This window comes from Chiloscyllium plagiosum, unplaced genomic scaffold (assembly GCF_037043375.1).
Source record: "Chiloscyllium plagiosum isolate Xiang-an unplaced genomic scaffold, Cpla_swu_hap1 HiC_scaffold_1, whole genome shotgun sequence".
Classification (NCBI taxonomy): Eukaryota; Metazoa; Chordata; class Chondrichthyes; order Orectolobiformes; family Hemiscylliidae; genus Chiloscyllium; species Chiloscyllium plagiosum.
In genome coordinates this window covers 10,373,988-10,388,888 of record NW_028270139.1, presented here as the reverse complement: position 1 = coordinate 10,388,888, position 14,901 = coordinate 10,373,988, and the positions used below count along the sequence as shown (strand labels likewise).

The 14,901-nt window shown below is 40.4% G+C and overlaps 1 protein-coding gene across 6 annotated transcripts in view; it reads left to right on the top strand.

Moving 5' to 3' along the window:
• Nucleotides 1-14,699, top strand: part of hhip (hedgehog interacting protein) — a 156,399-nt gene extending 141,700 nt beyond the window's left edge. For 3 of the 6 annotated variants that reach the window (XM_043699011.2, XM_043698993.2, XM_043698975.2), the window contains 2 exons: nucleotides 8,145-8,273; nucleotides 13,961-14,699. In XM_043699011.2, the coding sequence (XP_043554946.2) occupies nucleotides 8,145-8,273; nucleotides 13,961-14,169 (338 nt within the window). In that variant the 3' untranslated portion in view covers nucleotides 14,170-14,699. The remainder of the gene's footprint in view (nucleotides 1-8,144; nucleotides 8,274-13,960) is intronic. The other 3 variants (XM_043698985.2, XM_087976346.1, XM_043699001.2) reach the window with 3 other exon arrangements.
• The last annotated feature ends 202 nt before the right edge of the window (nucleotides 14,700-14,901 follow it).

Here is a 14,901-nt window from a genome sequence, read left to right as displayed (position 1 = left end):
GATTCTGCTGTTTCCTTCCATCTCTCCGATTCTGCTGTTTCCTTCCATCTCTCCGAAACTGCTGTTTCCTTCCGTCTCTCTGATTCTGCTTGTTCCTTCCGACTCTCCGATTCTGCTGTTCCCTTCGGTCCTTCCGATTTTGCTGTCTTCCCCCTGGGCTGTTTTCAATGATTTTTTTTTACTGCAAGTATCTTTGTATAAAATTCTTTGGTACCTTTAATAGAGTGTGCTTTCTGAGATTTCGTTCAGAGCTGTTGGCTCTCTTTCGGAGGCAGTTGCTCCCTCCCTGGTTTTTGCTTTTATATCCCTGAGTACACCTCCAATTCTTATAGTCAGATTGGTTTCAGGCTGTCAACATCTTCAGATTTTAAATTCAATTGGCTTTGAAGGGCTGAGTGTTTGGTTTAAATCAATTGGTCAGATTTGAATTGTTGTCAAAACAGCGACCGAAACTCAGGTATCCATTTCACAGCCAATTGTTACACGTGTCTATTTTGGAACAGCCTGTTTCCCAGCTGCTCCCCAGCATTTGTTGTCCCTTAAGCTCAGAAAAGGACTTTCTCTCTTAAAGGGGACCGTACAATCTTCTCAACTCACAATTACTCTACTCAGCTTTGTAACAGGGAGAAAGTGAGGACTGCAGATGCTGGAGACCAGAGTTGGAAAAATGTGGTGCTGGAAAAACACAGCAGGCCAGGCAGCATCTGAGGAGCAGGAGAATCGACGTTTCGGGCATAAGCCCTTCTTCAGGAATCTTCCAGAAGAAGAGCTTATGCCCGAAACGTTGATTCTCCTGCTCCTCGGATGCTGCCTGGCCTGCTGTGTTTTTCCAGCACCACATTTTTCAACTCAGCTTTGTAACACCAAAGATGTGCAGGTTAGGTGGATTAACCATGTTAAATTGCCCTGTCGTGTCCTGTGATGTGCAGGCTAGGTGATTTAACCATGAGAAATGCAAGATTGCATGAGTAGGGTAGAGGGGTGGTTCTGCGCGGGATGCTCTGCAGAGGGTCAGTGTGGTCTCAGTATGCAAATGGTCTACCTCCACACTTGTAGGGATTCTGTGATTTTATTATTTCTGCCTTCAGAGAAAAGAGCATACAGAAATATTTTTAAAATGGTCAACATGTTCCAGGATCGTGCTTTTAATCATTATCAGTGAACAGAAACGTAGTGCTGTGGGAATTGGTTGAAAGAGAACCATAGTCTTGTGTGTATTCAGTGAAAGACGCATGTTCACATAAGCTTTAGAGGAGTCACCAATTACTAAGAGATTTCTGCGTACTGGAAGTGAACAATTGAGTTAAACTGGAGTTACTTTGTGTCAACAGTTGAGTTAATTTGGAGGTTTATGGTTTGGTTTGATGGTGACCTTGTTTGAACAGTTTCCCATCTGGTAACTTATTACCATACCTGTCGGTAATTCGTTTGAAGTTAGTATGCAATATTTCAGTCGGATAGAAAAAGGTTTGGTGCAATGATACAGCCGTCATTGAATCCAGATTTCACAGAGATAGGTTCTCCACAGTGCCACTGATGACAGTCATGGCTTGCGTGTCATCGTGGAGTAGACTTTGAACGATGGCAAATTTCTGAGGGCAGCAAAATTTTGGGTTGCTTCACAAACCTTCACATTTGAAAGTTAAAAGGTTTTATGAGGTTGAAAAGGCCAAATAGGAGTGTTTGGTACAATTTTTAATAAACTGCGGATGCTGGAGACCTGAAAAAAGTAAAAACAGAAATTGCTGGAGAAATTCAACGAGTCTGGCAGGATATGTGGTGAGAAAATAGAGTTAACGTTTTGAGTCTGATGCCCCAAATTCAAATCCATGGACAATAAATGCCGGCCTAGCCAGTGATACCTATATCCTGTGAATGACCAAAAAAATGTACTTCTTTTTTGAGATGACCGTTAAGAGGTTGTGCAGCCATGCCAACAGTATATTTCTGCCATGCTTTAGAATTTTTGGCAGGGATCTCATTTAATCTGGAGTCATTGTTGCTTTTCAGCTGTTCAGTGCTTTACTGCGGACCTGAAAGAAGTGAAGGGCTTTCAAATCAAAATTGGAGTCTCAGTTGAGGAGTTCTTCAAACTGTTCTCTCCAGTGAGCATTGATTGTCTCTCTGTCTTTGGGGAGATCCCCTCAAAGCTTGTGTCTTAAAGAATCCTTAAATGCTTGAATCATTATCCTGATAGCATTGAAGAAATAGCACATGTCGTTGATGCCCTTGAGCTGTTGGAGCTTTTCCTCTCTTTCTGCTTAGCATAGGTCCTTTGTGTTTCAGGATTTCTGATTTAAGATAGCCTTGAGAGCTGCTTTTCTCCTCAGGTGTGGTGAAGTTCCCAGTTTGTGAAAGGATTGTGCCTCAGAAACTCAGAGCTGTCATGGTGCAGAAGGAAACCATTTCACCCATTGTATCTGCAGCAGTTCGTTGAACATTTTAACCTAATGCCATCCTCCTGTCTTTTCTGGGTAATCCTGCACATTGTTCCTATTTAAATAATCATACAATGCCATCTTGAAAACAAAAAAATGAATCTGCCTCCACCACATTACCAGGTGTTGCATTCCATATGCATACTTGCTGTGGGGGAGGGGGGGAGAAAGAATTCTCACCTTGTATTTGCTTCCTTTGCCAAACACATCAAAACTGCGCCTTCTAGTTCTTGATACTTTTATAAGTAAGAACAAATTCACAACTGAAGTGTGTCATCCTTGGAAAGCTTCCTGTACATCTCTTTTGTCCTTTCTCCATATTCTTCCAATAATGTGGTGCCCAGAACTGTACATAGTATTCCAAACTGAAGTCTAACTACCATCCTGGGTAAATTCATCAGAACCACTCTGCTTTTTGCACTAAACCAGCAATTATACATTGTGTCTCCTGTTTTTGCTTTTGTCTATTCCTCACCGAAGTCTGTGAGCGTGTTCCATTTTTTAATGTAATAGCACTCTGAAACATATTCAGCCTCAGCTTTATTGTGAGCTGCCTGTGCTAATTTGTTTAATTTAAACCTTTTTTGCTTCAATTAATGAAGACGTGCCAAATACCTCCTTTGAATTATCCTGGAAATTACCTGACTTGTATTTGTAACTGCTCCTTCCCTTTAACCTCCTTCAGGCTTTCGGTGATTATAACCAAAGCCATAACCTTCACTCCAGCCAAATCTTGGTGTAGGAGTAAGTTTAGTCCATCATTGGTAATTTCTTAATTACCCATACAATCATTGGTCTGGATAACAGGTCACACTCCAAGTGCACTTTGTACAATGGAACTAGGATATACTCTGCACTTATCCTGTTCACTAACAATTTAGCTTTCAATGAACTCCCTGGAGGGAAAATTCAATTCTTCTTAAGCAAATGAGTTTGTGTAGTTCCAAAACTTCCAATATAATTATGTATTTAGCTTTCTCATTGGAAGAGAAAGTGGCTATCTTTCCTTGTAACAAAGTCCTTCATATGTCTTATCTATCCTTTTCACCTTTCCTGCCCATAGCAGTTTTTACTGCTGGTTACCTGGTCATAGTTGAAGCTAAGGGTAATTTTCCCTTTGAGTTTTCTTTTTGGACTTGTTCTGCCAAACCCCAATATGTTCTACTGGCTTCCCTTGCAAAATCCAGCATTCTGAACAAAGATGGCCCACTTTATTGCAATGAAAACGCTTTGATTTTTTTCCTCCAATCTCACTACATTCCCATCTGAACTGAGGAGGATCTTGGGGCATTCCAAGCTGTCCTTTCTTTATCCTGTCTACTCGACCTCCTCTTGCTCTCCCATTCTCTATATTCTTGAGTTTAAGGGGTGAAGGAAAAAAGGTTTAACTTTATGGATCCCCTAATAAATGTCAGCCATTACTGCTGCCTGTTTAGCAGTTGCAACATGGGTTCTTATTACAGAAAGTACTGAGTTCCTAAATTCTTCAAAGAGAATTATCTCTCTGAGAACTTCGTGTGGTTTCAACTCCGAATACTCGTATGCACTTGTCAAATTGCTTACCCGTTTCAAACTCGTCATAAGCTTGACTAGGCTGTTTCCTTAAATTTCAAAACTTTTGTCTGTAAGTTTCTGCAGCTGATTCATGTGCGCCCAGTGTAGTTTACTTTTTAACCATGTCATAAGCCATAGAAACCTACTCTGACAATGAACCATAAATTCCAGTACTTTATCAGTCAACTTGCTCTGCATGTACTATTAACAGTTATCCTTTGGCAGTTCGCTATATCATCAAATGACATGAAGAATGCCTCCAAATATTTTAACTCAAACTTTGATTGCGCCTATACAACGGTAAATATTGCCTTACATGGATTTTAGATCATCCCCATCAGAGGCTTCTTCAGGCTGACAGGACTCCTTTTGTAAAGGCATAGTTTTAAGCTTCTGTTCAATTTCTTTCCCCTTTACAGTCTCTTTAATGTTTAGTTACATCCTTCTTATTTCAATTTCAGTTTGAATTCATTTTGATTCCATCTCACGTTCCTTACGACAGAAAAAAGACAAACAGCTCTCTGTTTGTCTTTTTTCTGTCGTTTGGAAATCGCTCTCCATTTCCTCCTCCAGGCCAGCTGCTTTTGCTTCCTCATTCTGAAAATAATTTAACTGTACTCAATATGAACGGATTCTGATGGTCCACTATTTGGAATACCTGGTCTCTCTCTCTCTCTCTTTCTATTAAACTCAAATGCTGTGCTCGATCTTTATTTGTGCCTTCTTAGGCAATTCTGGTTCTAATTTATTTGCCAGTTCCAATCAGTCTGATTGTGTGACTTGTTGTATGTTTGTTAGGAACATATCTTCCTCTTGCAGGATAGCTTTAGCAGTTTCTAATTGCAGTGACTGTAAGGAGATCAGCCAGCTTGACCTCATAGAATATGAGTTCCCTGACTGGGGCTGTTAATCTGTTCCAATCAGAGAACTCTGGCTGACAGATATAAATAGGGGTGTCAGAGATTCTGTTCACTCTGAGAGCTGGCTCTGAGGGAGCTGGGTCAGTGCTGAAACTTTATTGCTGGAACAGCACAGCAGGTCAGGCAGCATCTAGGGAACAGAAGATTCGACGTTTCGGGCACATGCCCTTCTTCTGTTCCCTAGATGCTGCCTGACCTGCTGTGCTGTTCCAGCAATAAAGTTTCAGCTTTGATCTCCAGCGTCTGCAGACCTCACTTTCTCCTCGGAGCTGGGTCAGTGTCAAGGACTCGCCACTTTTAAATAAAAGGCAAGTTAATGACGGGATACTGGCCCCTGTGGAGTTATTGCAATCATATTTTTAGTAGTATCGAACCAAGTGTTTCTTTTTATCTCTTTGTCACTCACTCACTCCACATTCAATCTTACGTTGACTTGGTTCCAAAACATCCCACCACCAGTTCCCAAACTTTATCACAGATCCCTGGTCTGGTGTGCTGCAAAGCAAGCCCCACTTTTCTTGGTGTCATCACTAATGTGAACAGATTTAAGTCAAACGACCCAAAACCCCCAATTTACTAGACTGACGAACTCAATCATCAGTCAGGTAAAAGAGAAAAAGAAAATCAGAGCTATACACTTCAATAGCACCAGTCTGAACCACAGCAATTGAAGAGCTGTTTCTTTCAATATCTTCTTTTTCATTTTTTTGTTACTGTTGTTCACACACTCTCTCTTCCATTCACTGGTTAGGAATTAATGCTTTCATTACTCCTCCATCAGGGGATTAACAAAGAAACAGGACAGCTTGTTGTTACTGGAGATTTTTAGTACCCCTACGAGAGAGAGACAGACACACAGATTTTTTGATGCTTTCCCTTTGCATGCTAGATGCACTGATCCCACACAAGCTGGGATTAGGAACCTAACAAGACATTGTTGTCAAACAGTTCGTCCCTTTACTCAACCCATTGGCTCTGCAATGTCTGTTCTTGATCTCACCGATCTAAGGGGAAGCAACATTGCATATAGCTCAGAGCGTGCTCCCTTGATTATGACTTTAAAACTGTATCTGGTGGTGGTACCCTGCTGGAGGTAGTGGAAATAGTAGCTCATGATCCTTTCCTTGATGTGGATGCTGTTTGGATGTCAAGTGAGGACGAAGGAGATTCTATCGCTGTTGTGGGAGGGAAGAGAAGGGTGAGGGCCAAAATGCAGGAGGTGAGTCGGACACAGATGAGGTCCCTGTCAACCATGGTCATGGGGAATCCTCAGTTGAGGAAGAAGATGGACATTTCAGAGGCCCCATTATAGAAGCTGGTATTATCGGGATTGTTGCAACAGAGACAGAAACTAGGAAAATAGAAATTGAATCTAAGAGAGTGTCTTTACAGGAAGCAGAATATGAGAGGATGTATAGTCAAGGTGGTTTACGGTGGATTTATAGTGGATATTGGTGGCCATCCTATTCCCATAAATATAAAGAGATATCAAGAAGGGAGGAACTCACCAGTGAACACCAGGCAATTGTGTCCACAATGATCACTGATCTTGTTTCATTTGGTGATCTCCCCGAACAGCCTCATAGTTTCTTCATCAAACACAGCCTGCTTCTGCCTCCTTCCAAAAATACACAAACAGGAGTGCCCAGACACACCCATTATTTTTGCTTGCTCCTGCCCTCCAGGTCTCATGTCTTCCTACCTTGACTTGACTTTTCCTCCTTTGTCCAGTCTCTTCCCACTTACATCCGCAATTCTTCTACGCTTTACATCAGATTCAGAATTTACAGACTGGGGGGGACCGGCCACCTCTTCTTCACCATGGATATATATTCCCTTTACACATCCATTCCCCCATTAGGGCGGTATCAGACCTCTCCGGCTTTGGCAAAAAAGGCCTGAATAGTCCCCACCTATCACCACCGTCCTCTACCTGGCCCGACTCAGCCTCACCTTGAACAATTAACTCCTCTAATTTTCTTCAGATCAAAGATATGGTCATGAACACCATATCTTTGTGGAACATGCCTTGTTTCAGTCCTTTTCTGGCCCCCACCTTCAACTTTTTCTCCTGTTCATCAATAACATCATCGGTGCTGCTTCCCTCTGTCATCCAGAATTGGAAAACTTTTATCAATTTCGCTTCCAATTTCCACTGTGCTCCCACCTTCGTCTGTTCCATCTTAGGGCCCTCAGCCATGTCCGTCCCATCTTCCACACTTTAGCCCTCACCCCTTCTCTTCCCTCCCACAACAGAGCTGGCCCTTATTTGCCATCCACCCAGCATCCACATCCAAAGGATCATTAGCACCATTTCCACTATCTCCAGCAGGATGCCACCGCCAGAGAGATATTCCTCTCCCCTTTCTTGTCAGACTTTAGGTGTGAGTGTTACTTCCAAGATACCTTGGTCCACTCCTCCTCTACTCCTAACACTCAGCACACTCCATGGCACCTTCCTATGCAATTGCTGAAAGTATAACACCTGCCCACTTATTTTCTCCCTCCTCCTCGCTACCCAAAAGCCACAGACACACCTTCCAGGTAGAGCAGTGATTTACCTGCACTACTGTATTCGGTGCTCACAATATGGTCTCTGGATAGACAAAATGCACACTGAGTGACCGATTTGCAGGATATCTATGTCTCTCCTCAAAAATGACCTTGAGCATCCTGTTGCCTGACACTTCAACACACCACCATGTTCCCCGGGCAACATCTTTGTCTCAGGCTTGCAGCATTGCTCCGGCAAAGCTCAGCACAAGCTGGAAGAACATCCTGCCATTTTCCACTTGGGAATCCTGTAACCCTCAGGGCTGAATACCAAGTTCAATTAGTTTAGAGCCTAAGCACCTTCTCCCAAGTCCTCGCACCAACCCCCACACACCTGAGATTGTCATCGTGTGGGCTGCTACCACAGACGTGATGGTAGTTACCAAACAGGAATATTGCTGATCTGGACTTGAAATTATCTGTACAATCTGGCTTAGACCAGGAGTTCAACATAATTTGCCTTTACAGCAATATCCTTCTAAATCATGCACATTATGTTATTACCTATTTCCAATGAATAACAAAAATAAATTCCAGTTTCATGTAAAGTATAATATAACTTTGCATAATATAACTATTTTTGTTTGTATGTGTACATAACCATGCTATGTATAAAGACAATTAATCTTTAGCAAATTGAAGTTTTTTGTGAACTAAAGATTTTTTGTTTCTTTAACAGCAAAATGTGATCCAGTTTGCCAGCATGGTGGCGTATGTGTGCGGCCTAATATGTGCTTATGTAAAGAAAGCTACACTGGACCTCAGTGCGAACTAGTGGATCGAAACATTCAAGGAGTGGCAAGGGCAGGTATTATTCAATTTCCAGTATAATATGTATATGCCTTTAAACCAATAACTTGCATCAAATTGTTTGACTGGTTAACAGGATGTATCTGTAATAAAAAGGAATTGTTGGAGCAACAGGTGAAACCAGCTACTTTACGCTACTACTAAGTAGTAGCAACAGGAGTGGTGTATTCCACTGACAGGATGCTGATAAAGATGTTCTGCCTATCTCACAAATCAGTAATGTGGGAATGAATTTCAGTGCCAGTGTGATGCCAAGTATGTAGTTCGAAAGACTGGTGGATCATACCAAACAGAGTGCCCTTTCAGATGTGTGCAACAGGCAAGGACTAACCACACCCCAACCAGCTTGCACGTGCAAAACTCACAACAAACTGTTGAACGTGAAAGTCGAGAGTGTGGTGCTGGAAAAACGCAACCCAGTCTGGCATCATCCGAGGAGCAGGAGAACCGACGTTTCGGGCATAAGCCCTTCATCAGGAATCAGGCTCTCATGTTGAACATGAAATGTGATCCTACAATTGGGTGACATTTGCCAGATAATCATGAATTATGACGATGACCAATTTAAGATAGTCAGGTTCACAGTGTGGTACACAAGCGTGTACTGGAAGCTACGTCTGTTGATACATAAGTGCCTCATTCAGGCAGAAAGTACATGTACATGCACTGAACCTGTTTCAGCTGAACAAATAGATGACTGTCATTCTCTTGTTAATTATCAGTGCAATGCCCTGAACAATCAGAGTCATTCTGGCCGGTTTAAAATTTAAACAAAGTCTGGCTGTTAAGTATCAATCAGCACTGATGGGTGCATTCTCCTTGGCAATTCCTCCACCAATTGTCTCATGCAATTTATATGTTGGTTTTCACCTTAAATTGGTAATCTTGCAAAGCGTCCTAATGATTGCAAGGCAAAAAGCTTTGACAAAATGTCTTTTTCCAACAATGCAGCACTGAATCCTAGCGGTTACGAATCAAAATCTTACTTAAAGTAGCCACACAAATGCTGTATCAAAGACTGGAAATTCTGAGGGGAGTAACTTACCTCCTGACTTAGCACAGACTGTCCACCATCTATTAGCCAGAATGAGGAGCACTATGGTATTCTATCCACTGGCCTGAATGAGTGCAGCTCCAACAACGCTGAAGTAGCTCAACACTCTGCCAAGACAAAGCAACCCACTGAATGGACATCTCATCCACCGTCGTAAACATTCATCTGGCACCACCACAGAGGCAGCAATGTACACCATCTCCAAGATGCACTACAGTTTTCAACAAGACTTCTTTACACCATTGATCTGTAACACCTAGAAGGACAATGGCAATACAGGAATCCCTCTGTCTGCAAGTTTCTCTCTCAAGCTACACACCATCCTGACTTGGAACTATGTCAACATTCCTTCACTAGTTAAGTTATACTTTGTGTCTTCAATGCAGAATAACTCCTGTTATTCTGATTATAGTAAACCATCATTGTTATGTCCTATGCATTGTACTTCTGATTATTCAGTTACCACAGAAGGATTTCTTGAAAACTATACCGAGGTTGAAAACACAAAACTGTGCTGTACATTAGTTGCAGCTAAATGACTAGTATCCATAATATGGGATGAAATTACTAAGGATCTGAGGTAACATGAATTATTCAGGACCAGTCAGTATGATTTTCCATAAGGCTGTTATGTTTGACAAACTTTATAATTCTTTCATGCAATAAAGGAAATGAAGTGAAAATGATTTACCTGGGATAGCTTTTCTTCACAATCAGGATAGTAATCTTGGCTGAATTGTTTTACAGCATTCAGGCAAATTTGATTCTATTGAGAAGTGACCACATTAAAATGATAATAGAACTGGACTATGAGGTTAACTCTGGTTTTCTCTCTATGGATGCTGCTGCTAGACCTGCTGAGTTTCTCCAGCACTCCCTATTTTTGGTTTAAATTTCAAGCATCTACTGTTTTTTTGTCTTTATCATCATTTTGGAGACCTGTTTTGGGTCAACTCTTTATATTCTTAGCTGTAAAAATTGAAATGCTCCATTTTTCAATATTCTCTTCATAACTGGAACCTCTAACTCCTAGGAACATTCTAACGAATCTACAGTGCATCTGTTTCACTGCTTTTTCTTCCCATGATATGGTATAAACTGGAATGAGCTTCCTGAGGAAGTGGTGGATGTGGGCATAGTTGCAACTTTTAAAAGACACTTAGATAAATACATGAATAGGAGGGGTTTGGAGGGATATGGGCCAGGAGCAGGCAGGCGAGACTAGTTTAGTTTGGGATTTGTGTACAGCATGGACTGGTTGGACTGAGAGGTCTGTTTCCGGGTCTGACTCTATAATAGAATGCCAAAACTTCAAAACAGCATTTAACTCAATTCTACAGTTTTGAACAATTTCATCACTAATAATTTGTTTTTAGACTTTATATCTCTGATTTAAAGACCAAACATACTCTATAATATGTTGGATTTTACAGAATTTTGCTGTCATCTTAAACAGCCTGCCTATCTACATATCAAGATCTTTCAGCTACTGTGCTGCAATGTATTTTTTTTAAGATTAGATTCTCTAGTGTGGAAACCAGTCCACACCGACCCTCCGAAGAGTAACCCACCCAGACCCATTTCCCTCTGACTAATACACCTAACACTACGGGCAATTTAGCATGGCCAATTCACCTGACCTGCACATCTTTGGACTGTGGGAGGAAACGGGAGCACCCGGAGGAAACCCACACAGACACGGGGAGAATGTGCAAACTCCACACAGACAGTCACCTCAGGCTGGAATCGAACCTAGGACCCTGGTGCTGTGCGGCAGCAGTGCTAATCACTGAGCCATCGTGCCACCCCTAAATTTTCATTCTAATTTCATTCTTCCAGCATTTTGAAAATTATGTTATACAGGTCGTTCTGTTATAATGCATGTTTCATTAATGCCAATTGGCTATAACGCGATTGATGAATTGGGGACACTGTTTCTAAAGCTCGAACTTTTAAAATGCATTCCAGAGGTAATGAATCCGCAATTTATGATTTTCCAAATTTCAGAGATTCAAGAATGGACCCAGAAAATTGTATGTTAGGAAATGTAACAACATTATTTTGGAAAGGATACTATAAGCCAAGTAAACCTGACGTCAATCAGAATTAAAATACTGGAATCTATTATTAATGAAGCCTTAATGTGTTTAATCAAATTTTAGTGAGACAAGGTTACCATAGTTTTACAAAAGGGAAATTGTGTTGACAAATTCATTGGAATTTTTGTTGAGGATGTAGCTAATTGGTTAGATAAAGGGGAGCCAGAAGTTATTATTTACCTTTCCAAAGGCATTTGATAATGTACCACACAAAGGTTTTACATGCTTAAATAAGGGATGATGGAGTTGGAGGTAATATGTTCACGTGGATGGATTGGTTACTGGATAGGAAGCAGAAAACAAGGACAAAATAATATTTTTTTTCAAGTTTGGAGGTTTTAAATGGTGAGGATTAATGTGAGGGTTTCAACTGTTCACAATTTACATTAATCACTTGGACGACAAGGCCAAGAGTAATGCTGACAATACAAAACAAAATGGGAATGCATGTGAGGATGACTCAAGGAGTCAAGAGGTTTCTACAGATTAAGTGAGTAGGCAACAAGATGATATGTGGAGTATAATATGGAGAGGTGGATATTCACTTTATTGATAAGAACAAGTAAAATATTGAATGGTACGGTGGCTCAGTGGTTAGCACCGCTGCCTGGCAGCACCAGGGACCTGGGTTCAATTCCAGCCTTGGGCAACTGTCTGTGTGGAGTTTGCACATTCTCCCCATGTCTGCGTGGGTTTCCTCCCACAATCTAAAGATGTACAGGTTGGGTGAATTTGCCATGCTAAATTGCCCATAGTGATAGGTGCATGATTAGGGGAGTAGGTCTGGGTGGGTTATTCTTCAGAGGGTCGGTGTGGACTTGTTGGGCCGAAGGGCCTGTTTCCTCGCTGTAGGGAATCTAATTTAAAATCTAAATACTCTTTTTAAAAATGCATGGCATGTTAAATGTTGATGTTCAAAGATACTTGGATGTACACGTAAGAAAAATGCAGTGCTAGGATAGAGATACAGCAAGCAATTAATAAATCAAGTGGCATATTAACGTTTATTGCAAGAGTCAGAAAACAAGAATCAGGTAAATTTGTTACAGTTGTATTGAACTCTGGAGAGGCCTTTGGTTTTGATCTCTAAAAGGGTATACTTGGAGATGGTAAAACAAAAATGAATTAGATTGGTTTCTGGGATGGTGGGGTTCTGCTATGAGAAGAGGCAGTAAAATAAAAAAATTAAGTGAGCCTATACTTTCTAGGTTTTAGAGGAATGGGGTATAATCTCATTCAGACACATGTTTCTGACAGTCTGTGACAGGGTAGACATTGAAAGATGGTTCTGAAGCTGGAGAATCTAGAAGACAAGGGCACAGCCTCAGGATTATGGGGCAATCATTTCGGCCTTAGATGAGGAGAAATTTCTTCACTGAAAAGTAAGAGTTATGAATCCTTGGAATGATGGATGCTCTAATGTTTTGTTTATTCAAGACTGGTATAGAGAATTTGTTGTTGTCAGGGAGTTAAGAGATACGGGAGGTAGCTGAGGAAGTGGAGATGAGATTGAGGCACTGTCATCATCATATTGAATGGTAGAATGGGCTTGAAGGGTAATTTGGTCTATTGGTTCTAGCATTTCTAGTCTATGTCGTATATCCAACTCAGTAATGAAAACTTAAAAGAGTTGAGTTTGCAGAATAGATCCCTGGCATACGCTGCTCGTCCTGTTCCACCACCATGTAACTGTCTTCTGACTAATTTTCTGTCTTCTACCTTCCAACCAATTTCCAACCCTATTCAAAAGTCAACTTCCATTACCATGGACTCTCATTTTTGTAAGAAATCTGATGTAAAATGTTTATAGAAACTTAGAATTTTTCAGTAAAATCCATAAATGCTCTCATATCTGCATTTGGAGCAATCTCCTGAAAAATAAAGTCAAGTTAATTAATCAGACATGACACAGCCTTAACAAAGCTGCGCTGTCTCTTTCTAATTGACTCATAATTGTTCAAGAGTTTTAGTCACTCTGTCCTTAAGGTAAGGTTTTAACTGTAGTCACCTGATAACCTGAAATGTCGACTTCCCTTCTCCTGTGATGTTGCTTGACCTGCTGTGCTTTTTCCAGCTCCACTCTTTATCCACTCTGTCTCTCCAGCATCTGCAGTTCCCACTATCTCGAACAGCAAAATTTGTGATTCAAGAAAACCGAAAAGCTAAAGCTTCTTCAATTTCTTCGGCTGTTTCTTCTAAATCCCTGGAATGGAAGCAGCAGGTCCTGAAGACTTTTACTTTATTCTTCATATTTTTTCCATTAGAATTTGTTTTGTTTATATTGAATGCAAGATACATCTCCATTGATGTTGTTAACTGATTAGTTTTACAATTAAACCCTTCCACAGTATCAAATGTCTGATATGTCTATTTAAATAGAGTTTGAATTGAACATTAGTGTTTTTTTCAGAGCTGCAACAAGAACTTATCATAAAAGTTGAATTGTTTGGTTCATCATTAATAAGTTAGATTCTTTAACTACTTCCTTTGGCAATGTATTCAGATTTACTTTTTCATTATTTTCCTCGGCAGCAGTTTGCCAGCAGCCCAGAAAACATGGGAACTGTAACACCCCTGTAAGACGGTGGTTCTTTAATGCGGATACCAGACAGTGCGAACAGTTTCTCTATCGAGGTTGCCAGGGTAACAAAAACAGATTCAGCTCATATGAAGAGTGCATAAAAACCTGCTTACCAAGAAACCATCAAGGCACAGGACTGATACAAGGGATAGATAAATAAACTCTTGGCCAGCCATCTTTTAGTTTCTTCCACACTGAGAAAAAGAACAAATGTATTTCAAGATAATTTTTACTTTTTGATGTATATTTTACATGGGACTAAAAGATTTTAAAATTCAAAAATGGGAAGACAGGTTAATTCAGGTTTTTGTTGTCTAACCTTAAATTTATTTTAAATGATGTGTAATATCTGAAATGAGATTTTAGAAACGGTGATATCTAAGAAAAATGGTCAGGAACATGTGTAAGCTCATTACTGGTATGTCACTTGTCGGATTCTAATTGGTGTACGTAGATTTTAAAAAAAGACATTTAAATGTATAATTTCTTTTAAAATCTAATATATTGTTTATGTAAATGCATGCTTAATGTCCTCATGAATACAGTAATTTACTGTGACTATTGAGCTGAGAAATTGTATTTTTAAACATAACCTGTTACGTACTGTATTGCGTTTGTTATAATACTATATGTAAACAGCAACAAATATGCTAAAGTATATTTTTAAATACAGTAGCTGCAAAAACACGACCACTGACAGTTCTCTTGAACTGATACAGCTCTTTTCATGGGCCCACATTTAAATGTTCATTAAGCTGTAATCCAGTGGTGAAAGGGGAGTTATTAATGTCAGTTTAACACAGGAGTCAATGGGGCCTAGTACTGTTACATTTGTCAAGGCAATAGTCAACAGGTTATTATAAGTGTGTTATTGACGCTTGGAGGTAAGCTT